Genomic DNA, 26,929 nt, shown 5'->3' on the forward strand with positions numbered 1-26,929 from the left:
AGAAAGGTTCTTAGAAGTCTGAGAAAAAAATGAAGAAGTAAAACCTAATGCATCTTTTTCAACTCCTATCAAACAGTTCAAGCAAAAACATGATCAAAAAATTCTGTGTGTGACAATAATATTAAGAAAATATTATCAGAAAGCTATAAACCAGGAAGCTAATTTTGCATAAATTCTTAGTGCTCCACAGCAGCAAAATCATCCATGTAATCTAGATTCCCATACTCAAAGAAAAAACATCCTGGACAATGGTATCGTTTCACCAGTAGTGAAACGGCACCTACAGCATACAAAGTAACTCCAATTTCTGACCACCCGATTGATTAGTATTTAAACTCTTTCTTCAGTAAGTAGGATATTTTTACCACCTCGACAGTCTCATACACAATGTCTTCTTCCTGAAGAGTCAGCTGCCATTCTTGAAATGTTTGACTTGAGTTTTAAGGAGAATTTGGCCAATGAAGCTTATTCAGGCCTGTGTGCTTAGTTTATGTAAAACAGCCTCAGGATTCCTCTGGTGGGTGAAAAAGGATCTTTCCTCTATAAAGCATTTTATGCAACTCTCTTACCCTATCCACTCTAGGCTGATATAAAGGAACTAGATTACAGGTGAAGAAATCTTGAAACAGAGTCCAACTTTTCATTCATAAGAGTCTTTCAAACTATATTCAGAAATAATTAATTAAATAAATAAAAATCAGTTTTACACATCAACTACAGCAAGGTTGTGGGTGAGTGGAGGACAATTCAAAAAAAAAAGCCTATGAAATGAAAACAACTATGTCCTTATTTATTACTTATGATCTGATTATTTCCRTTTGCAAATAATTTGTTCTATTTTTGGTTAGCTAATATGTAGATTCAGCACARAAGGGAATCCTATACTTTTGCTTGCAAGGAGAAAATCAGGCTACACTGCTTTTAAAACATTCCAGCTACTGTAACATATAATTATTATTAATCTGAAGAAATGATATGAAGTTAATGACCTCCAAGAGGCTACAATTTTAAACCCTTTTTCCACCCTAGGGAGATGGAGGATCAGCAGTTAGTGTTCCAATTCAAGCCCCAAGCCTGTGCCAACGTATTTTATAAGCTAAATCCAGGTTTGGGAGACAGGCTGCATATTTTTCAAAGACCAAACCAGCATAAATCATRCAGTGCCAACACACTATGAGGTTAATGCTGTGTTTTACTACAGTAAGCAATTTCTATCACCATTTAAAATGAGACAAGCAAAATTCAGGCAGACAAAATCTCATGCATCAAAGATTAATTTTTCAAATACTGCGTGTAGGCTTTTGGCTACAGAAGGAACATACTGGAATAGGAGCTGCAAAAACCACTGCAGCGAAAGGAGCATAAACATCTCTATTGTAGCCCTTTCCTCTGGTTAGTGGTTACTATCAGAAATTTTATTTTTCTACTAAATATTTGASTTTTTATTCTCATTGCTGTTGGAATAGAAACAGATCAACTATATCTAATAGGTAGATGGAGAGTTATGAGGAATATAAGATATTCTAGGGGCACAACGCACCACTCGCACAGTGCCAAAATGTCTTTGAGAATGAGTATAAACCATCAGCGTGGAAAGACGTGTTCCAGCGGAAATTATTTTTGACTGAATTAAGAGACATTTAAAATAGCATCATACATAGAAATTAAACATCAGGAGAGTATTCACACCTTGGTACTTTCAACATCCCATGTGGGCTGCTGCAAATCAAGCCTGAGCCTCCTGCACCATCCCCGGAGTCTCCGGAGAGGCAGTGAGAGCGAGCATGTCGGGCGCTGACTCGCGGGAGCCCCTGCTCGGTCCCCGCAGCTGGTCCCTGCCGTACCAACCCGCCGGTACACCCTTGGCCATCACGCTACCTCGTACCATTACATCCTATTAGCACACACAGTACGAACCAACAGTGGACTCCACTACGAAGGAAATGTTCGATCGTCTAATAAGTTTTGTCTGCACCTGCTCCTGTCCTGGAGTTCACTGTTTGATGAGTGGATGGTGGCAAATGGTGTCCAGAAGAAGAGGGTTTAGATTTAACAGTAAGGATCAATAGTATGACACTTCTGCAGTCGYAGGGCCTGCAGCCGCTAATCAAACAATTTGAGCTGAACCAAGGGTTTCCAGCAGCACGCACCCTAAGTTAACCGCAACAGTGTCACCGTAGCGTGACACTACGCAGAGCATTAACTGGTCCGTTCACAAGTTAAATTTTAAAGAATCTATCCACTAAAAAATTTATGTAAGCTAGGCTCATATCCAAGGAAAAACACTGTATATTCTTGCTGATTCATATCCACACTTTTCAACGGGTAGCTACAGCATTAGGCTCTTTTCTACCCAAACTGATGATCAGCTCTGAGAACTTAGAAAGGGAGATCTTTGACCTTCTTTAATCAAAACTGATAAATACATTCCCCCAGGAGCATTCTCCTCCTCCTTTTGGGTGCGGGTCTGTGTGGGGAGGAGGTGCACAGAAGGCAGAGACAAGCCATAAAGCTTTACGATATACCATTAAAYCCTCTCTAAAATCTAAACAGCATCTTACGTTGAAGAAGTAATCATTAATATTTCCCTTCCACAATATTTGCAGCATATGCAATKTATCCTATTGTTAATGGTGAATATAGCAGGTCATTAAGGACTAAAGCCAATTAGACCAAATTAGAACAAAATAAAGGCATCACTGCACTTATCTGCAAGAGGGCTATAAAATATATAAATTGAGCTTATAAAAAGCTTTGAAATGTAGACATAACTCAAAAGAAAAACATACAAATATGTAATAAATGGTTTGTTAACCATAAAATATCCTTTCCCACAGAAATCTAAACAAAAATACCAACTGAAAAAAGGGTCTTAGAACTTTGATTAACATTAACTTGCTTTGTTTTCTTTTAAATTTTGCTTCAAATATTTAAGCTATGATAAAGATTTGAGAAATACAAAGAGGGCAACAAACAGCTGCTACAGCTCAGTGCTATTTCAGGAAAATATCCTTCTAGAGCCTCTTCTAGCTCAATCRTGTTTTCAGCAGTAACTCACAGGCTGGGTGTCTTTCTCACATGAAATTTCATCAAACTTCAGTTTAGTTGCTCATCCGCTGGCCTACAATCTTCCCTTAAATATTAAAAAGCAGTGGTGGGAAAAGATCAAAATCCTTGACCAACAGGGAGCTCACAGCCATGCTAATCTTCTCTAAGCAATCCTCTCTCTTGGCTCACCTTGAACGCCTTCCTGTTCGAGCCATCGGATTATTTACTTTTTTGATTCACATACTTAAAGCCACTTTCCCAAAATGTAAGTAGGTGATATCAATCAGGCAAAGCTAATGGTTCCTTTCTTCTGTTGCTGAAGAAAATAGCTTTCTTACTCTTGGCACATCAGAAATTTAGAATTATTTAAATCAAATTTTACATTCTATGAAATCAAAGTTTTTAAAGTAAGTGCAATAAATCAACCTGAAACAAAGCTCTTTGTGGAATCCTGGGAATTTATATAATACATTTAAATGTTATGCTCAAAAAATCTGTTTTCTAGTTGATCAATTAGGGAGTTCTGGAGTACAGTTTTGGAGTTGTGTTTCTGTACAATTAACCTTAATTACAATTCTGTAAGCGATCTCAAAGCAAATATGCAGAGATTTAAATGACTACCTTTATCATCTTACTTTAAAACCGTATCGTTCAAACGTTCATCTTTTAAACACTGAAAATCATATCTATATGATAGTAGCAGTACACTTTTTAATCTCCATTTTTTAATCTGATTAAACAAAATAAAGCCCGATTTCTCCTACTGTGTTTAATACTAGCGCTCCTGCTAACTCCTTATTTCACAGCAGGCATTGTCTTTGAGAGCACATTCACATTATTACTCCAGATTGATCTACACAGTAGCTTCGGACCAAAAGATTATGCATATAAATGGCATCTCCTAAAAGACATTGCTTAAAGTACTAAAAATATCAAGCAAGCAGAAAAATTTATTCTAAATATTATAGTTTTATTAACAACATAAAACAACATATTAAAAACTGCCTAGCCATTTGCAGCCAGGTACTTCTACTTCCAGGTTTTATTTACCAATGGTTGGCTCTATCCCATATTAGAGGCCATAAGATTTTATTTTCCTAGATTTGGAGGGGTTTATTATCAAACATTTTTCAAAGAAAGAAATAAATGATTACTACAAATACTAATAGTAGGAAAAAGTTACTTTGGGGGCCCTTTTCCTGCCAGGGTGAGTGTACCAATTACCTGCTTTGGATGTGGTCACCATACCTTCAATTGGTTTTAAGCCCATTAAATACCTGGTAGAATTGGACTGTATTTTTTAAATGTGTTCTGATAGCCTCTTTTTTATTGCGGACCTCTATAGGCAGATAACAAGYCGTAAGACTATTGTGGACCCTCAGCTCCAGCTATAAACACAATTCACAGTCAGACCATTTTCTGCCAGTAGAGCCAACGAGACTATTAATCAAATGAGAAAGAAAACAAGCATTTGTACAGCTTTAAACAGATCCTGTTCATCTGCTATTTAAAGCATGACACTATCAAAGCACTGCTCAGTGTTGGAAAATCAGTTGTACAATATTTAGAATTAACTTTTCTTTAAAAAGGAACAACAATATGAAGTACATAAGTAATTGTGATGAGTCTGGAAGAGCACTAAAGAAAAATACCCTAATGCAAAAAGCACTCTCTCTCCAACTCTGCAAAGCAGTATGAAAACGCAAGTGCCTATACAGGTGTTTGCTAAAAAACAACAATAAATGATATCAACCAAATTATCTGTTCAGTAAATAACTCAGTTSGCATTTTGGGGAGCTTTGTGTAGACTTTTGTAGCACAGAAGACAGATGGTGATTACACTGGTTTCTATAAAAGTGTACTGAATGTTACATTGACTAGTAATTAAAAAACTCGATTTGATTTCACCTCTATTTTCATATCGACTGTTCTGTGGCTTTCAAAAACATATCTTGCAAAGTTTATAAAACACCATCTCTAGGCTATAGACATGTTAATCTGTTCACACTATTAGGCTAGAAAGACAAGAAAAAATTCAACTATTTTATGTATTACATGTACTGTTACCTGTGTATTTCACACACTGACTTCTGACTGTGATACAACTACCAGCCCAAGAACAAACCGCAGAAGGCCATCCTGTAACATAATGCTTGGCTTTTTTTTTTTTTCAGTCAGCCATTATTTTTCAATTTTTCATTTATGAAGAAGTTAGGCATCAGGCATTCTTATTTAAGATAGGTAAACACAGCAAAGTATACAATAAAAATAGAATAGATAATAAAGCAGATTGCCAAAGGATTTTATTTACCAACTACCAGTTTCCTAACAAAGCATACTTTCCTTCAAATATCAAACTTATTCTAGCTTCCACCAAGTTGTCTATTAAAAAAATAAAAAAGAAGAAGAAGCAGCAGCAGCAACATGCTGCATGGCTGCATGATGTATGAATCTTCTTCAGCGTGGAGTTTTCAGTCCAAGCCCAAGTTCTGCATCATAGAGCCCATAYGTGGACTGCCATGTCCTGAAGCAGTTTAGCTGAGTTCACCAAACTGTTTCCAAGCAAACTTTTCCAGGACCAAGAACTAGAGGTGTTCAGATCCCAAGGGTATATGATTGGAACAGTCATTCTTTTGAATCACACACACACACACACACACACACACAAAAAAAATAAAAAATCCAGTGTGCTAGGAAATACATTTCACATTTTATATTATCCACCCAAGTAGAATCCCAAGAAGAGCAGAGACAATATTACACTACACCAACTCTTAATGGTTCAGTACCGCTGGTCCAATATATACAAATAGAWAAGTGAAAAGCAAACTCGTATTACAGAAGCCAGCAGGTCATCTACCTACAACTTCGAAACAAGTTGCTGACACAAAGTTGCATCATAACACACATCTGCATGGTAAATTTTGGACCTTCTGGTACATTCTTGGTCTCATCGCAAAAATCRGATGCAAAATTGTTTCTATAGTCAAATTGTCATACTATTATGACAGACTGACACAGAGTGACAAAAAGATACCAAGTGCCTCCAAATCTCTTTGAAACATGACAGAGTCTTGGTTGTTTCAACACTTTCAAATGAATGCTCTACAATATATTACAATAATTTCTGAGCCTATAATCAAGAGCTTCGAAGAGGAAAAGAAAAAATAATAGCTGGTCAACACAAAGGTATTTCATGAAACATAAAAAAATAATGCAAAATGAAAATAGAAATGAAAAAATGKAATCTAAGAAACTATGAGTATCTAATTCTCAGCCTCCACTTGCGAACTGCACATTTCCTTTTTTCYTGTTTATCACTTAATATGTCTCGTCCCCATCACCTGCTGATGTAAGACCAAATACAAACAGATACATCTCTGATTGTTTGAATTTTAATTTCTAAGAATATTCATTAGGTAGGATATTGCCTTTTTTCTACCTGTGGATATAGGTTTTATTACAGACTTCAAGTGATGAAGGGTTTTTGTATTGTTTCATTTACTATTCCTACAAAGAGAACAAATCAGAAAAACTCTCCTATAGGCTGTAAACAAGATCCCACCCTGCAAAATCTAATGGATGCAAGACGCATTAAACTGTTATAAAATTTAAAGGGATGTCATGCCTCAGACATGATCTTTTCCATTTCAAACACAGTTCAGTGGCTGTTGCTTTGGTTCTTTGTATTTAATTTTTCTCATTTAAGTATATGGGAGGAATTATGCATCCATGGACCCACACCATTTTTTTTTTTTTTTTTTGGTTGCTTTGGTTCTTTGTATTTAATTTTTCTCATTTAAGTATATGGGAGGAATTATGCATCCATGGACCCACACCATTTTTTTTTTTTTTTTGGTCCCTCTCTTGTTTTTTATTTAAAGGGACAAGTGAATAACTCTCAGGAAAGTACAATATGTCATCTATTTAGCAATCCTATCTGCTATACAGGAGTCTTGTCAAGGTTTTGGCCATATACCAACACCACATAACTACCTCCCTGGAYGAGCTCAACTTCTTCTCTGAAGTCAAATTAATCTTTTACAATTAATCAATAACATGTGGCAAATCTAAGTATAAAACATAGCAAAGTTTCCCAGTACATAGCAATTTTCTCTGTCAAGGAAATAATTGGTAGCACTCATCATCATCAAAGAAGGAGTCAACAACATTTTTTTTTTTCACCTAAGGCACTAAAAGGCCACAGGAACCTGAAAGATCCTTATTACTGCACTACGTATTTGATTTGATAGACTTGGTAGACTAAGACAGCAGATCTGAATGTATTTGAATGTACCACGTTCCTAGCACAGACTGCATATGAACAAAGAGCTTGAATTCTACTGATACGTGCTTTGTAATGCTTTCTTGATATTTGTATCATCACATCTTAATACATTCTCCTGTAAGACCCATACTTGAAGAGGTTTCCTGGTGTTTTATATAATCGACTGTCTGAGCAACATGCTGTCAGTATGTTAATTTTTTTCCAAGACTGGCTCAACATCTATGCAACAAGGTCAACAGGATGGGAATTTTGACAATTCCACTTTGAAAGTGCAAAAACATTCCAGCGCGTACCCGTGTGCTGCTGAATGCTAAAGTGTGACAGATGCCKTCACAGTAATTGCCAATCAGCCTCTACACAGCAGCTGAAAACACAATACATCACTTTGATCTCCTTAGCTCTCAGAGTATTCACAACCAACAGTCTGCGTGAAGATTCCAAAAACTGTCTCGATGGAACTTAAATATGATAATGTATATTTTGTTCATACTTCATAAAGCATTTCAGATCCTTAATGATGCATATGAAAGAATACGTTTTAGCTTGCAAAAAAATAAATATGAAAGATGCTTTGTATTTGAAAGACGTGTAGGTTTTCATTGGATAACATAGGTGAAATAATAATTTAGAAAAGCCTGAATTGCTTTGAGGGAAGGACATTACATTACAGAGCAYGCTTAATTAAGTTTTGCTGCTAATTTCGTAAAATGAATACCTTGCTGAATTAGACTACAGGGAGATAAAACATGCATACTAGCTCCACGTGGTTAAAACAAACACACACACGAAAAATGCTGAGAAAGACTGCACTTACATTTTGCAGGTAGGTCGTATCCACAAGTAATTTTTGCTTGTCCAGTCTCACAGCCACTCAGATTGCGACATTCAGCAACTAAGTAGGGCCCAGCAGCTCTGTGTATACAGCCATCTACTACAAAATAAACCCAGGAAATTTATTTATTAAAAGTCAGTCTTTATGGCATTCACACAAATGTATGGCCACAAACATTTACTGCTCATTTATATATGCACAGTRGAGATTTACTGATTTATACATAGACAGCCAAGTATATACAAACATTTTTTCCTGCTAAAATTAGAGGTTGTATGTTGAATAACAACAAAAAAATTAAACTTAGTCAACAGCAGCTAATTGGAAAGAGAATACCTAGAAAATGCAAAGTAGAATTAAAGTATCAATAATAGAAACAAGTCYTGTGCAAGATTCTAGGAAATTCTCATTATGAATTATGAAAACAGGATTCCAGCTAATTATCAAATTCTTTTTTACTCTACACCTCTAATTCTTCTAGTATTATGCAGACTATTTCAAATCACTGTCCTATTAATGCCTTCTCAAAAAAATCTAGAAATAATGTTTCTRGATTTGAAATTTATCAAAATACGTCATTTTGACTTTTTTAAAAAAACCTTATTTATTTTGCACTATTCATGCAATACTCTGGAGTTAATTAAATAATAATTACTAAAGGTTGCAATTGCAGCTAAGTAGGTAAGAAAATTAGTAAGCACACAGTTCTTATTGCCCTCAGGAGCCAGGAAAAGAATAGCAGCAAGCAGTGAAAAAACCCAAAACAATAACAACAGAACCCCAAAACCCCACTGGCACAGCATTTCTGCCATCTCAACACGCAATCAAAGATACCATTTACTGTAATTATAGTAAAAAGTTTAAGAAAAGAAAACAAAAGAATTAGCCATCCTAGTTATCTGGAGAAGTTGCCCTTTACAGAATGCTGAAAACTTTATGACTTTTTTCAAGGTATTCTATGCCATTGTTAATTGTTAAAATTCATATTCATATTCATACTAAAACTGGATAAATGATTCCTTCTAATATGCTGTACTCATCCTGGACCTAGTGCCATTAATTTTCAAAACATCACTTTGAAACACTTTATATTAGTCAGAAAGATAATTACAGAATCATGTCTTGTTAAACTTTCAGTGAAATTTTCTAAAATTTTCTCATTTAAAAGAATGTGTGTCAAGCCACYAGCCTGAAGCAAGTTCTGCACTATCTAACGTGAGAAGAGTTCTTACCCTACCTTAGCTGAACTTTTGTTTTAAACGTACTTGAAATCTCCTCCTAATATACTCCAAGATGTAATGCAAGAAAAAATGTTTTGCAACCTCAAGAGGAAAAAAAGAACATTTGAAATCTGTCCTGCGCTCACAATATTCTGTTTAATTATTTTAAGTTAATTACRAAATGCTTTTCCAAACCAAGTACGATAAGTAACCCAATATGCAATGAAACTSAAGTATATGTTTATAAGCACCACCATTTTTATCAACATTAATATTTCCTGAGACATTAACATACAAACAGCACCAAGACTGAGGACTAACACTTTACGCATAACCCTCAACCCCTTCACCTCAGGGGTATCTGGAGGGAATTTAAGAATATAATCAAGGGGGAATACAATTTGGACAAATCAACCTCTTTTCCCCAAACTGCGTTTATTTTAGCATACTTGTAATGCAGAGGAAACTGAAATACAGATGGCCTCCTGCAGGTTTCCTGCAGCAAGGTCACGCTCCTTCCCTCACAGGTCCGCACCTACTGCCTATGAACAAAGCGTTCAGCTCCCTCCAGTAGGACGGAAAGGTAATTGAAAAAAAATTAAATTCTTAACTGAGGAAAACTCATTTTATCATAACCAGTTTGGCATATGGCAAGGAAAATGGAAGGCATCCAACAAAACAAGCAAGTAAATGCAGACGCTTCTCTTATAAAGGCGGCATAACAGGAAATGATTGAACACTCTGGACATGCAGAGATGGAAACTTAGACATTAGCTTTTGATATAGTCCACTGACGGATTACACAGAAGAATAATCCCCCCCTCAGATTCACAAAATTTTTAAATAACTTTTTTCCACCATAGTTAATGAAATATTTGATCAGATGACCTCTAAGTGTACATTTTCCATTTAATGAGAATAAATCATGACAGAAATATTCTGTATTTTCARTATTATATGGAATGTATAATATAAACTCAGTAATTCTCACAGCAAAAACCCAAGCAGTGAAATGTCTTGCCAAATATAAGCACTCTACATAACATCAAGAAAAAAACTGGCAAAGAGAGTGGATTAGCAAATCTAAATATGATACTTCTGTCTCTGCTAAAACATGCTTTAGTTGCACTTYTTCAAAAAAATATGGAAAAGGGATGCACAAAACCTTCATGTGAGAAATTCTGTTTTCTGAAAGTTTGCAATGACTAGTAACACAAGCTAAAAGTGAGATAAGCATTGTTATCATGATAACTTTATGGAAATTACAGATAATGGCAACAACCTCAGGAGGAGATGATGATGACCAAAGATATATTGTTACTGTGCAGTAAAGAGGAAAATTGCTTTTGTAAGAAAGTAAAGAATTTTTGATATATTGGTTACAAGTATTTCAGCTATCGAATTAGTTCGGTATCGAATAGATACTCATCTGTGTTTTTTTAAACAGATTTGGAAAATATTAAGCCATAACCTACTGCTCCTTTCCTGGAATTTCCTTATGTAATTGGCTGTAAAAATCCAGGCACTTATGTTCAAATCTGATTTCTTCCCGAGATCTCTGCATACTGTCTTCCCATCCAGGTTTCTGGAAATCATATACATACCTTGGGTCATTTATATACACAAGTGAGCTGTCACCTTGCAGTTATGAGACAGATGTGGGGAAAATGCCACCGACAAGACCATTAGTCATAGCTGACAAGGGCATTTGGTTGGCATTTCTAAGTATTGGCAACACTTGACAGTACCAGAGGGAGGGTTGCTAACTGCTCAGTTTGAAACTGTACTTCTTGATATGGTTTTCTTGCCAATATGCCAAGTTATTTCTATCACATTAATACTAAATGAGTCCTGACAGAGGGCCAGGGGTCCCTGCTCTGATGCCACCCATGAGGCAGCAAACATCCACAGAATGGTTCTTCTTCCCTTCAGCTTTCACCTCCTGAACGCAGCCTGCCATCCTGCTTAACGAGCCCTGCAATCCCACCTGTGAGGTTTGACGGTCAGAAAAACACAGGAGATGCATGTGGAGACCCAATACTAAGTGCAGTTGTAGATGTATTGTTTCACCAAGGCTTGGATGGCACAGCACAGAGGAAGGAGTTTCTTAATTTTGAAGACCTATGCAGATGAACTATATCTTGAGGGCTAAAGTACGATATAAAGAGCTTGAGATTTTGCTGTACGCTTCAAACTATTCACGCTTGCTTAAAGCTTTAAATACACGAAACACACTAAAGAGCTTTGTATTAGAAGTACTACTCTAAACATTTTCATTAAAAATAATATTAGCTATCTCATTGCATGCATCCACATGTTTTAGGACTCACTAGGGAAAGTATTTTCTTCTCCTAACAATTCAGCAAAAGCAGTTAATAAAGAAAATTTTTTTCAATGGTACTGTAATCAATGATTTTGAATACACAAAGATGTCACCTGAATAAAATAAAAATACCTGGATAAAACCAAAAGTTTCAAAATAAAACTCCCAGACAAAAAAAAAAAGGAGTTAAAAAATGGAAATCTTTAACAACATTTTTTTATATTGCATGATAAAGGATGATAAAAGGTTAAGTCTCTTGTCTTTTATTTTTTTTGTAAAGCAACTTTCTTCTCCAGAATTAAAGGGTTAAGGTTACAGAGTAAAAACAAGCTAATTTACTGATACAATACAGAATAAATCTATTCTTGTTGAAAATCTCTTAAAATTGCAAATGAAGCAAAAACAAAGGAAATACAGAATTAAGGGTGTCATGGGATGCTGCTTAAAAAAATAACCTCAGCAAAACTAGCCTTGTAGTGCAGATGGTAATAAAAAATGGTAAGGTAATCAAACACCACAGCAAAATAATGCAAACCTTCTGGGAATAATAAGCCTCAAACTTCTTTTGTGACCTTGCAGTTTGAGTCTAGATAAATGGAAATTATGGTGTAAACAACATATGCAGATTTATCATCTTATATTTCAAGAATCTATACACTATTTTCTTCCATACTAATTTGTGTTCTCTGGTAGTTTTCTGGATTTTTATTTCTGGTTTTCAGCAGGAAATTCAGGACACTTACTTATTCAAGAAAGTTAAGTGTGCATGACTTAGCTATGCAGCAGCACTGTTCTTCCAGCATGGTAAATGCCAGGCCTGAACACAGACACAGGAGAGTCATTGTAGTGGGTATATYGTCAGGGACACATAGGAGGCTGCTGCTGCGCCAGACTGCAGCACACCTCTGCTAAACACAGCTTCAGGAGCTGCGGACCCGTCCAAAACAACCACTGCAAAGGACGTTGCTGGAAACCAAAAGAGAAAGCAATTTCATTCTGCAAAACTGGTGAAGTATCTCTAGGAAGTTCATGGGAATTAAGTACTGCGAAAGTCACAACAGCACCTCTGAGACTCATGTGACAGGGAAATAAATCCTGCCCAGCAAGAGACAACAGCTGCTCATCGSATGAACAAAGTGGCAATCTTCAAAAGATGACAACACAGATGCCAGTCMGCTACTGCTGCTAGAAACGGTAGTTTATGTTACAGAGGGGGCTTCTACACGTTGGGAAGTTTAATGAACTGATTTTTAATCAATGCACTGGTTTATAGCCTCCCCACATAATTAATTCTAAATACTTAGCACCTCTACAGTACTCTTTAGCCAGGAACTCAAGTTTAAAAATATGATCCAACTTAGCTTTAAAATTCTCCATTTTTAAAACACAGTAAAGCCTGGAGGTACTGTATATTTTGAGATGGCTRTTTCACTGATCTAGGGTCATATTTTACCACAGTCAATCTAAATCTGTAGCTTCTTAAATATCCTTATTTTCAGAAATGCTAAGTGCCTGTATCTCAGCTGAATCAAGACAGAAAACTAAAGAGGTTCAAATCTTTGAAACTCAAGCTGCTGATTAGGTGTCCATTCATATCCTCTTTAAAGTTTTTAAAGACTTTAACCTGCATTTAGGAATCAACGCACTGAGCTTGCACAATAGGCCTCCACAGAGCCACACTTAGAATCGTGGAATCATAGAATCAGTAAGGTTGGAAGAGACCTCTGGAGATCATCTAGTCCAACCTCCCTGCTCAGCAGGGAACTGCTGAGAACTCCAGGTCCTCCTTGCTCCCACCACTGACCCACTCTGCAGAGTAAGGGCAATGCAAAGTAACAAGAAAAATGAACAGTGCCCTTATTCTAATATGAACAGCAAAGAACAAACCCACTTAGAATAATACATGTGTTAATATGTTAGCCTTATTGTAAGGTCATACACTGAATTACATGGGAAACTCATATTTCAGAATATAGTTTAGATGAAATCTTCCAAATTTAACATTAAAAAACATCAGTTATTAAAGTCACTGGAATTAAGTTATTAAGATGAAAAGTGACTGGAATTAATTGTTAAAAGCAGCTGCATGCAATATGAGAAAGCTGTCCTTAATCTAGATGTAGTTCACATTCAAAAATAAGAGCAGCAACTGAAAGATCCAACATAACCAGTATCCATGATACAAACTAGCAGGACGACATGTAAAAGTAAAGAAGTAAAAACTGATTCCAAGTAAGCTCATTTACTCACAGATCTTTTAAATTTTAACTCTGTTCTACACTTAGTGCACAAAAACAATCATTCTTATTTCGACAAAAATAGAAAATAATAGTAAACCTACACATGCTGGCCGCAGATTTTTTTAGTCAGTCAAATATCTTGGGATATCAGAAACTTAAATTAAAAAATGCATATAAAGTCAAATAAAACCCATTCTGGCATGTTGGCAATAATTACTGGTAAATCCCTTCCATAAACAGCTATGCAATAAATAGAGTGTTCATTCTCTCTCACACTTAGGATGTCATGTTTCTTAGTCTCCGAGTGCTCCACTCCACTTCTGCAGACAGAGTTATAACGTCAACAGAATTCACACTTTTGTCAGCCCACTCAAGCAGCAGAAGGGCTCAGAGAAACATGGGTCTTATAAACCTGTCTGAATGTCACACTTTTGGCAGCAAAAAAAGAACTAGGAAAGGCTCCAACAGTGCATCTCCAGTTCTTCCCAGTCCAAAACCCTGACATTAAGGCATGTGCAAAGAAGCCATTCATTTCCTTTTAATTGTGTTAGTGTTGAGACACCTGACATTGCATATTCATTTACAAATGGAAATGAGACAGCTAAGCCTAAATACCTCACTGTAGCAAGCAGAAAATCTGCCTGTTGTTTATTCATAACTGAAGTGATAAGCAGAAGTCTGGTGAACTTTCAGGCTATACTACTAAACCAAATTCATCTGAACTTGCTCACAGGTTCCAGAATCAAAATCTCTTAAAAAGCTGCATATTTTTTCATGTGGTATCATCACGAGGAAATAGGGTCTTCTGGGGACTCCTGAATCCTTTCTTATTCCTCCTTTCTTTAGCCTTCTATACAGTCACAGTGCTACATTTGCAGCTGGATACCATAAAGATTAGAAGGACAACAAGTCTTAACCATGTTTCACCTCTAGGATGTCTATTTCTTCTGTCCTGGATTTCAATTCACGTTAAGAGTGCTCTTACAAGACGTCTGTACGGAAAAACTAAAAACTACAAAGAAAAGAACTYTGAAGTTAGGTGTCATGTAACCCTCCATCATAGCCTCTTATTTCCACTAAAAAAATCACATAGAATTGATTAAAAATAGGAACGGGTGATAGAAATTATAGCTGTGTCCCTCTGAAGAGGCAGGGAATTGATTTAACAGGTCAGTAACAATCTCTATCTATTCTGGAGATACAAATTTAATTCTAATATTTAGCATTCTGAATCAGTCTTCAACTTAATGATGCTGTACAAGTTCAGGAAGATGACATCAGGGATTTGCACATTATTCTGTCATATGATCGAAAAAATTACTATTATATACATTGGAACACTTTTTCACTTTCAAAGCCCTCTGCAACTTAGACTCTCCGTGACTCTCATTTCTAACTCCACATTGACTTTTGTCAATGCCAAGCTGCAACTGGACCAAGGTGCCAACCTTTTTCATCCACTTTTCATCATCTTTTTTTTTTTTTTTTTTTTAAGTAAACACTTCCATGTTTACTCTCTCAATAATAGGAGAAGCTCACTATAAATATCCACATTATTATTCTTAAAATCTTGCTGTAACTCTCCTTTGCCACAATGCCCCTTAGGTTACTGATGAAATTAGGCTACTACTATGATATCAGTCTCTGTCTAGTATGTAGAACAAGTCAGTCTCTTTTYTCCTCCTACACTCTTCTGAAGCATTAAGTGAAATTCTGAGTAAAAGTGAAAAATCCAAGAATCATGTCTGAAAGTGCAATGATACTCACATGCAAAAAAACCAGGGATTCACTAATGTTCTGATACTGCATGTGCATAAAATTAAGAACAGAGGAATGGACAAACCTCCAAGACCCAAGATCCACCCATCTCAACAATCTATCTGAGATACTGGCCAAAGGCAAAAGCTTAAAAAGAACAAAACAAAACAAAAAGCGCGAKAGAGAGAGAGAAAAAGAAAGAGAGAGAGAGTGCAAGCGAGAGAAGCTAGTGGTGTTTACACAGACTGTTCTTCCARTCCCCTCAGGATCCTCCTGACCAAGATGTTTTTCTGCATCACTCTCAACTCATTTTTCCTCTACGAACTTGAAGAAGCTCTCATTGAGTTCCCACAGGCTTTTAACATACACATCTCCCGGTATTAGCTAACTACGGGGTGAAGAACGTCAGTTTTCAACCTGTTACTCAATGTCTTCATTCAGGGCCATCAATTCTTACAGCAGAAGATGTGAACAACCGACCCTTTCCATGCCACACCAGATTTCACAGACATCKTTCTCGTACCACTTCAGACCTCTTTTTCCTGACTGAAGAATCATAACTTGTTTGGTCATTCTCCGAGCGGAAGTTGCCCCAGACTTCAYGACGAATAGAGATTATTCATCTCTGTTCTTCAGTTCTCCTGTATCCTTTCTGAGATGGGAGCACCAGAACTGCACACAATGTTTGTGAAGCAAACACACCATCGATTTGTACAACTGGTATATATTAATATTCCTTCTTTTGTGCTTTGTTTCTTTTCTAGTAATTCTTAATGTTAAATTTCCTCTTTGGTTGCTACGGAGTACTGAGCATATTTTTCCAGGGAACTGTCCATTATATGCCCAAGATCTTGTTGCTACATGATGATGATCAGCTGCAAGCCCATTATTTTTTAGAGGAAGTTAGGATATTTTTTCCCTTGTATGTATCACTCTACATTTATTAATAATGAATTTCATTTGCCATTTTAACAGACACTAACTGGGACTTGTTTTCTGGGAGCATTGTGTGAGCACCTCAAACTCATGTAAGCACTTGAATCTGTATCTTGTATCTTGTCCTTGTGGAATGTGGACAGCACCAGTAATATAGAAATAAATACCATTATTCTGAGTAAAAGCATGCTGCTAACCTAAAAAAAGTGAATGAAAGTAGAAAAAATATAGTGAGGTGAGAAAGTTTGTGCTTACTTTTTTTCTCCTTTTATAACAAATATAGACAGGCACTTCCTTCTCTGTTGTTTGATAATTTGATTCAGTTTTTTATTAACGCATCTTTTCCTTTTCTGTACGATCTGGCATTTTAGAGCTCCACATGAAGAGACAGGAGACTGCAACGGCATGCTCTACTACTTGCAAACGTTTTGAAATTTCTAAGTATGTGGGCTAGTCATGGCAGATGAATTGTATTAGCCAGAACAGATATTTGCATATTCAGAGTACAGTTATTAAGCAGTAATYACATAGTGATTATACAAATTTATTCACTATGATCAGCTAATAGTTGTCAGGCATGGGTCAAGGATCCAGACAGAACCAACTACTGAGGAATAATTGTACAGTGACTGTGTAAAAGGGAACCTTATAACTGTTGGTGCATCCTCACATTCGAACAGGCTGTTGGAATGTCATTTCTAGATAGTTTTAAAGGTATACCAAAAGTAAAATAATGTCAAACGTTAACCATTTTTTCCCACTGAAATGCAAAGGAATGAGATCTAGCAGCTTCTCTTTTCAGAGAATATGGAAGCAAAGGCATTCTCACGTAAGTCTTTGCAGATCAGAAACGTGAAAGCTTCTGTATGAAAGTACAACTTCCAACTAAATATAATTATACTAGACACTGTCATGAGAGAATGCAATGTTTCTCTTTAGCTACAGCGGTGCATCAACTACCAGCAGGTTGTATATCACTACTAGAGCAAAAGAACACATTAAAACTTTGAAAAAACCTAGGAGAAGGCAGAGCCTAAGGCAGACTGAAGAGAGATGAGATACAAGCAGAATTCCATGTAACTGAAGAGCTCCACTTCCCTTAAACTGGCAAGAAACAAAAGATGGTCAGGTTTGCCAAGAAAAAGCTTTCAAGACTTCAGACTTTCTACACATTTTCTTTTGCTTGTTTGTTCTGAAGAGTAATCTCTTCCCTTTCTCTCTTACCAATAGGGGTTCAGCTTGACTTTTCACTGTCACTGAATCTTYATGCAGGTTTAAGCAATGCATTATCCATGAAAGAGCAAAGATGAAGAAATTATTAGGGGAAAGGTAAGCTACAGGAATAAAGCATGGCCAGTTCTGAAAGCAGTGCTTCTACAGATGTCTTGCACATCCACGTTCCTAGGAAAAAAAAAAAGTCTTAAGTTTAACAGGCTTCCCTTCGTTAGACAAGCGGTTAGCCATTTCAGCAGGTACAATTACTCAAGGAGAGAATGGCTTTTATACAGGTAGAATCCACTTCCCAGAGAGCTCTGCATGTCAAGAAAGTCCTTGAATTAGGCTGTGAATTCGATGAGAAAACCAATTCATAGAGCAAGCGTTGAAACGGTATTAATAGTGACAAACACTGATAAATAGTTATGCACTCTGTTTAATGTAGATCAAAGGCTTTTCAGAGTGTGTCGTTTTCTCCTACAAGAGAACTACCATAATTTAAACTTAAGATGCTTTTGATGCATGGATTATGACCAAATGGCCCTCTGATCAGATGTTTATATATATATACACACACACTTACATATACATATATGTGTATGCATATCTTTTGATGCATGGATTATGACCAAATGGCCCTCTGATCAGATGTTTATATATATATACACACACACTTACATATACATATATGTGTGTGCATATATGTGTATGCATATGTGTGTGTCTCTCGCTGTATACATAAAAGTTAACAAGTTGGCTTGGAARTTAGCCACCAGGACATACAAAGGACTTAACCTACAAAGGAGTAAGACTAAGCATCTAAGCATCAACAAGGAGATACTTTTTTGTGTGCAGTAAGGTTAACACTACTGAAATACCAGGAACCATTTAAAGAGTAATGTCTGATTTACTTATTTCCTGGACCATTTTCAGTTGTGTTAATTTGCTTTTATCATGAACCACTGAAGAGAGAAACCTTGGTTGAGATACTTCTCAGGCTGCAATCACAGAAACATCCTCTCAATTTGGAGTGCTATTTGAAGCCAGATTAATTAACAGTATTAATTATACAAAAATTGCCTTGCAAAAGGTAAATCCAATTGAACACATTACAATATATTCAAATGGAATAAATACCAGGGAAGAAAAGGTAAACACTAGATTAACCAGAAAATGATTTATGAACAAGGTTCTTTCAAACAGGGTTTTAAGACAAGCATAAGAACTAATTACCAGGAAAAAGACTTAAATATTCAGTCTTCTTGTTTGGAATCTATGACAAACCATATGTGCATCAAATCTAAGATGTACATCAAAGCTAAGAAAAATGCTTTCCAAATGGGAATTTTAAAGACCTAGGCCACAACCAACATGCACCAACGTTGAAATATCAAATGTTTTCAGGCTGCATGGAAAAGGACTACATCTACTAACTGCAATTTCCCCTACAATAACAGTATTATATCCTGATACAGAGCAGTATCACAAATCAAATACAAAAAGAAAGAAAGATATTTATTCTCTGAGAAATCACTAATATGTCAGAGTTCATTACAGTATCTGTCAAATCTAGAAAAAATTAGAGGCATCACTACAGCTTTCACACACAATTAGCTATACATGGTGTTAAGGGGATAAGCTATCACCATTATACCTTAYCTTCCACTTTTACAGCTAGACAGAGTGTCTGTGACAGTAAAGTTTTATTTTGAAGCTGAAAAGTATTATACTAATCTAGGATCTTCTGATACAGATTTGTTCRTAATAACAACATGAAACTTCAGTGACTGCATGACCATGATAAAAAGAAAAGGAAGGACAACTTTTSATGTGCTTTTTTAAATCTTTTTTATTTAAGATCAGAAAAAAAATAGGAAGGATGATAGATTAAAAAAATCCTTTCCGCATTGCCTAATGTACTTGTTTTTTGCAGTGCAATTACTTAGAACAGAAAATAATAATAAAAAAAAGATGTGAGTAGGAGACAAAGCCTTATAATAGCAAGTGACCTTTAATGGTAGATTTAAGATCCCAAAGTTGTCCAGAGAACTTCTCTGAGCTGTTCCCTATCCAGCCCTTCAGAGTGTTGTACTTCAACAGCCTGTTTAATCGAGTCCCACACAAGCACTTTTAACCAACAAAAAAGTTAAAGCCTGTAATTAATGAGCTTACTACTGCTTACTTATTACGGCACTGCCTGGAACCTCCTTTTGCTCCTTGAGCTGTGGGAAGGGAAATGAAAGTACTAAGTTCAGCTTAAAATTACAATCTAACAGTTTTCAAGTCAGAAACAAGATAGCCCACTCAAATGGCTGTATTTACCAGTTCAGTAATTCTGGTAATTCCCTCCCCAAAAATTTTATGTTTGTCCTAAAACGCTATTAAAGGAGAGATATGGAACAGAAGAAATAAAGAGCTGGTTAATCTGTGCAGCATCATTATGTATTATTTAGTTTAATATCTTCTTGTAGTAAACAAAATTATTATGTGCCATTTTCTTCAAGAGAACATTGTAGTAAATTTGGTAGTGCAACAGAACCATTAAAGTATAATAGTGTACACAGAAAAATTCAACTGATTAGCAAGCAAAAATATGTAATTATGCCCACAGTGTGGGACTCTGTTGGCTGGTGTTTTATTGCATACTGCTTTGTAAGACTACTTTGCTGCCAGAACTAATGAGGAAAATACTGAGTTGTTCCTTCCAGTTGTACTAGAGTTTTTTTGTCTTGATTTTATTGACATTTATAAAGTGATCGTCACATGTAACAAACAAGCCRCGCTGCCAACACTGTGAGCTGCAGTCTGCAGTAACTAATGCGTGAGCGACATCAATGCCAGAGCAATGATCCATGGACCCAGAATGCACTAACTGGAATTTTAAGAGAAGCAGCAACTTATCTAAAGCATCCTAACTTTGCTACAGTCTGAGATTACTACCTAAATAATACACAAGCACTGAGACACGATTTTAAAAGCAAAAACCATAACCTGTTAAAGTAACGGTAAACATAGATATTAAAATATGCATATGTCCAATATATACCAGCAATTTTTTCAAAGAAAATGCATATGATTACAAATAGAAAGAATGAACAACATAAATTCTATGGTGTTTCATCTTATACTAAATGTCTAAATTTTCTTCTCCAGCTATCATTTAAAGAGAAAAAAGTAAATTTCTAGTATTTTAGAGAAAGGCTGGAAAGTTCCAGTTTAAAAAGCCTGCAGAGAAATTGAAGTAATAAAGAGTTAATCTGTTCTCATTAGCTTTGATTTTTTTTTTACCATATGTGTTTCATAACTAAATGTAGTCTGACTCTATTAGAAGCAAGCGATCATTCTAATATGCCAGGTAGTAAAGCGTGAGGATCATTCCTCACGAGCTGCCAGCATGCAACGCTGCCTGAACATATCCAGGTTCCACATCCCGTACCAGTGACTGACCCCAGGTGCTAATCCTACTTTGCAAGCAGCCTCCTTTCTGGAAACTGTTATAGAGCACAATCTTTACCCCCATTTAAGAGATCTTAACAGCTTATGCCAACAGTGTCAAATGCAATATAATTTTCAACATAAAGTCTTAATGTTACTCCACCTACAGTAAGAAAGTAAACTTTTAAGAACAGCTTCGCCTCCTTCTTTTCATATTATTCCTAGGCAGAGAGAGGCTTGCAAATGGGAAGCTATATGCAGGGATATAAAAAGGCAGCGAGGAGAATTTGGCAAGGAAGCTTGGAGAGCTTGCCATCCATACAATGAGTATATTAAGCCACATCTACATTGTTCTATTTAAAGATGAATACTACATTTAACATTTTGGCTACATCTGCGTTAGCAAATACTGAGGACGAAAAAGAACACATCTGCAGAGTAAAACAGCTGTGACTGAGAACCATGCTATAATACTATAAACATATCAAGGTTTTGGGGAGGTGAGGAGGTAGGTGGTCTTTTCCTTTTTKGGGGGGACTAGTTCTCGCCTTGTTCCATAGCCCAAATGCCAGTTTTCAGGTGGACACACTGGGAGCTCCTGGAGCACACATCCTCCAGCCTAGCTTTACTGCAAAGCCCTCTGCTTCACCTGCCCCTAAATACTCAATGACACCAAATGCTAAAGCAGTTGAGGACAGTCAAGGGATTTGCTTCAAAGCACATGGTAAGTCCCAACTAAAACTCCAAGGTAAATGCACCCTTCAAATATTATTTTTCCTTGAAATCTACTTGAAATTTTCAGGAATTTTAGCAATGTCAGAGTTAGCGTACCTGCAACTAAGGGGCAAAAGCCCCGATTCTCACACCGGAGTAATAAAATTTTCTGCTTTGTAAGAGGGCAACAGTTTTGTCCCTGAGCCCAAGCGAGCTAGATGAAGCCAAGTTCAAAAGACCAAAGCATTAATCACATCAAACTCTGCACCTGCCACTCAGGAAAGTCAGCAGGACAGGATATTCACCCCTGAAGGTCTGACTTGTAAACAGGCACTAACAAAGAGCCAAGCAATGGCAGAACAAAGACATCCAGCAGTCACCCTCGGGCACAAGCGCAAACAAGCCTCSTCTTCCAATGACTAATACGGTCTGCTCCCACTGGTAACGCTCTGGACAAAGTGTCTGGAAGCAATACAACTGAAGGAGTGATGGAGAACCTCTTTTAAAGCATCCCAATGATTTAAATAATCTAATGCCGTTGCTCTAGTTACTTCTGATGGGAAGATCATCAAGGAAAGTAATTCCCCTCCAATGCACGGTGATACACCATTGTATATAAAAAGGTATACAGCTAAGTACTTGTGAAATACRCATCTCTGTTCAAAATGAATAAGCAGAAGGTGTGAATATGCTGGTGAAACACTTTGTAAGACAGTCTCCAAAAGAGTTATACTTAATTTACAATCCCACACCGTAAATATTTCATGTGCTTCAGTATTTCTAGCATCAAGCTGTACAGGCAAGCCGCTCATGGTCCTATGGAAAGGTAATGCTTTTCACTGCAATAAACAGACATTTTAGATTTAAAAGTTTTAATACTACTCATGTATTTTACTTTCAACTTATATAGAAACAGAGAATAACTTAGGTTAGATGAGATGTCCGGCAGTCCAACCTCTGCTCAACTTTCCTTTATAGAACAAAAGCAAGGTTGAAACAGATCTACCTTCCTCCTTCTAAAGCAGTGAAAATCTACAGAAAAAAGAGAAGCTATTCTACCATCTAAACTCTTTCTATCATTATTATTTTTAATAATTATGTTTATGCTGCAGGGTGAAACAACACCCAACGCTTATATGTTATTGAAAATAAACGCTTTTCAATTATTAAAATGGAAGAATGAAAGCTAAACAATAATTGGCACAAAAGGCTCGCTCGAAGAGTCTCAACACAACGCCTATTCCATTTGGCCAGGTACCTATTTGAGGCGATAGCAAAAACAAAAAAAAAAAAAAAAAAAAAAAAAAAAAAAAAAAAAAAAAAAAAAAAAAAAGGTGTAGCTTAAATACTAAAGATGATGAAAGGTCTAACCTGACAACAAATGTAACACAGATCTCAATACTCCAGTCAGACCTCCACCAGTGGAAGTCAGGCTATTAGTTGTTATCTGCAAAATGAAGCATGCATAATATGGGCAGGCACTGGGGGGAAGGGAAACGAATACACAGATCCTTAACAAACAATAATTTAAAAGCCTCAAATCTCTCAACATATAAAATGGCATACTCAAAAAAGGAAGGATTGGCTTTTAACACTGCTTTCAGCAGAGAACCAGTGCTAAGATTCCTTTTCCTATGATCAAGATTTCTTTTTAAAATGCTGCCCTTACTTTTCAACTAGAAAAAGTTTTTTTTTTTTTTTTTTTTTAATAAATACCTTTTCTAATTAGAAGGCCAACTTCCTGATCTATTGATCTGTTGCACAATATGATTTTAATTAGTTCAAACTAGTATGCAACACATGGTGTTTAAGTATAGCTTTGCCTGAACAAATCCATTTGCCTATTGATAGTATTTACATAAACAACCTAACAAAAACATTACAAAAATGGTAGTATATAAAACCCAGCAGGACATAGTTGCTTACTTTGCCTGACTGTAATAAAAGGGTAAGAGAGTGACATTCATAACCTTTTGAAAGGCAGTTTCTCCAATGAAGTAAACTTTGCAATTTTTTGTTTAAAACTAAGAGGAAATTTTGTTTGTCAAGCACCAAAGTACTGTTCTTTCTCCACTAATATATTATGTGTATGTCAGCACAGATACAGATTTTACAATAATATTTGTTTGCAATACAAATCTCATTGARCATACATAATTTGAATGTAAGGATTTTCATTCCATGAAAAACAACTCCTCAACCTTTTGAGCAGCTTTTTTATTAGGGGATTTCAGTTACTCTGCAAGGCAGACAGACACCAAAGMGGGAAAAACAAAGAGGGAAACTGGGGGTAAAGTGGTGTGTGGTATTTGCAATGCCTTCCAGACCCTCCCTATGCCTCCAGAAAGCCCCAAGTCTCCAGTCTTCCTTCACTTCCTCTAAACTCAGTTCTTCCATGGCTCCAACCTTTATCTTTTTCTGTTTGATAGCTAAGTAAAAGCTGCTCATGCTATACTGTATCGGAAACACTGGCCAGGCACATGGTGCCAAACAATATTTGTAATGGCTGGATCTCCCCAGATTTCCCTTCCTTTAGGGAGGCATTCTCTTCTCTCTGGACATCAATTAGGAGAAATCTGTAGAAAGCTACATATTTTGAAATACGCACCCCTCTGTCTAACACATCTGCAAACAATCAGTAGAATAAATAGTAGGATGGAAATTAATTATTAGTAGAAAACAGACAGCTGGCAGAAAGCACATGGAAATCAGAATAAAAGCGTTCCAAAATACCCAGCCTGCTCAGACTGGAGATGGGACATAAGCAAMAAACAAATGGATACTATCACATACTGCCTTTCCAGTTTGACAAGAAACCTCTGACAAAACTGTATTTGTCTTCAAGGAGTCCAGGTTTCACTGTAACAAGCTGCGCATCTGTGAAAGACTAAGTGAAGTGCGTGTATGTGTGTTCACAGTATTTATGAAATACAGCAAACACTGTGGATGTGATTGACAAAATGACTCRGTGCACATTAGCACTTGAACTTCCCCCTCTCCCATCTATTGGCAGACTATTGGCTAAGAAGTCATTCAGCCTTTTTTCTCATGTTCAATAGATTAACTATCAAAGAGGAGTCGAGCTAGTGTTGCAAGCCGAACTACTTGAAAGCAACAAAACAGCTCCATGAAACAGCATATTCACTGTATTTAGATGCTGTAAATTTAATCATAGTGAAACTAATAATGTCTTCTTGATACTTCAAATGGATACCCCAGGAAAACACAGAATAAAAAGTGAAAAGAAAGAGAGTTTCGATAAGCGTGTTTAATCTTTCACTTGTATTATTCATAAAGCTGCGTGTTTTAAAGGAGAATGCAATTACTAGAGGTTCTCAGAAAGAAAAAAAGGCTTAATTAAGTTTTAATTCCCATGAATCAAGAGTTAAACTTCTTCCCTAAAAACACAGGGCCAAATTTTAAGAGCATCACTCAAGAAAAACAAGGTTCTTCAGTATGAAGAACTACGTGAAAAAATTTAGTCAGTCCATGGCATCATCTTCACATTATAAAACGTCTTTGTGATTCTGYATCCAACTCGCCTGCTCGTCTATGGTAATTGCCTGAACGTGTAAGGCTTCACCTTGGCCACGGTGATTTCTAGACTCCCACAAGGAATTAAAAATCATTGCAGGATAGCTCCAGAATAGCCTCTTCCTTCCTCTAAAAACGTGGGTTTTTCTGCTTACTGCCCTAAGGATGTGCTTAAACTTAAATTGATGAAGAAGTCCCTTAATAGTAGAATCATATTACCAAGGGATTATTATACCTCAAAACAAAACAAAACAAAACCAGCAAAATAAGTCACAGGGACTACAAGTTGGAGGAAGGAAGAAAGGAGATTGATATGTAAAGCTTTTCATACAGTAAAAATGCCAGGATGAGCCTGAAGATCCCAATAGGCAGTGTTACTGTTCTTATACCTACAAATAACATTCCTAAATAGATTTCACGGAAAAAACAAACCATTCCCATTATGCAGGAAAAAATTAGGGGAGCAAGTTCTTGCAACATGCAGGACTCTCTGCATTAGAAAGAAACTTCACCCATGCTGTCATCAGTCCCACAAACTCTTTAAAGAAATGTATCCTGATCTCCAGCTTTGTGAGAGAAGGGGTTAAAAATGAACCGTTATCRAAATACACTCAAAAACAATGTCTGCACAGGGCAGAGTCATCACTACAGTCAATTAGCTATTCATGGCTCTGCTCCCATTTCTGCTACAGTAGGTGTGATTGTTGTACTTGCCGTTTCCTCAATTCTTGCGCTCCATTTAGTTACACTGGACTACATAGCGCTTCACCACACATGAAAACAAAATGTGCTCCAAAATGAAGAAGAAACAGATTTACAAAGGATAAAATATGTATGATTCCTCAAGAGTCCCCAAACTGAGTGTAATGCCATACTGCACAGTACACAGAGTATGCAGGTATCTGGAAGGTTTTCCCAAAAATGAAAATTTTGCAGGGATTCTCTCCCGAATATTTAGATATATGGATGAACGCACAAAAGCATCATGCTAACTACAACACATACTTTTCATTGCATGGGTATGGGAAAATAACAATTAAGTTTTTGTCAAACACATGCCTTTTCCAAGAACAAACAAGTTGTTCCTAGATATCCATGCTGCCAATATACTTTATATATATATAGCTATACAGCTTCTTTTCTTAAAAGACTGCACAGAAACAAATGGCATTTTTAAACAGACAAAGGTATTTTCTCTATCTTACCTTTGATTATTCAGTGTTAGAACATAAAGTGACAGTTATTAAGCAAATGATAAATGATATCTGCTAATATCAAGAGTGCTTTAGTGAATTAAAACCATTACAGTTCCCAAGAGCTTAAATGTAGTAATGTAGTTCTTTTCTTTTCTTTTTCTTTTCTTTCTCTCTCTCCTTTTTTTTTTTT

The 26,929-nt window shown here is 36.4% G+C and overlaps 1 protein-coding gene across 3 annotated transcripts in view; it reads right to left on the minus strand.

The window, feature by feature from the left end:
• Positions 1-26,929, minus strand: part of MACROD2 (mono-ADP ribosylhydrolase 2) — an 880,037-nt gene that overhangs the window by 581,594 nt on the left and 271,514 nt on the right. For 2 of the 3 annotated variants that reach the window (XM_085305605.1, XM_085305604.1), the window contains exon 5: positions 8,151-8,267. In XM_085305605.1, coding sequence (XP_085161731.1) covers positions 8,151-8,267 — 117 coding nt within the window. The remainder of the gene's footprint in view (positions 1-8,150; positions 8,268-26,929) is intronic. The other variant, XM_085305606.1, reaches the window with a different exon arrangement.

Source organism: Rhea americana, unplaced genomic scaffold (genome assembly GCF_003343005.1).
Source record: "Rhea americana isolate MKP2758 unplaced genomic scaffold, rheAme1 scaffold_223, whole genome shotgun sequence".
Taxonomy (NCBI): domain Eukaryota; kingdom Metazoa; phylum Chordata; class Aves; order Rheiformes; family Rheidae; genus Rhea; species Rhea americana.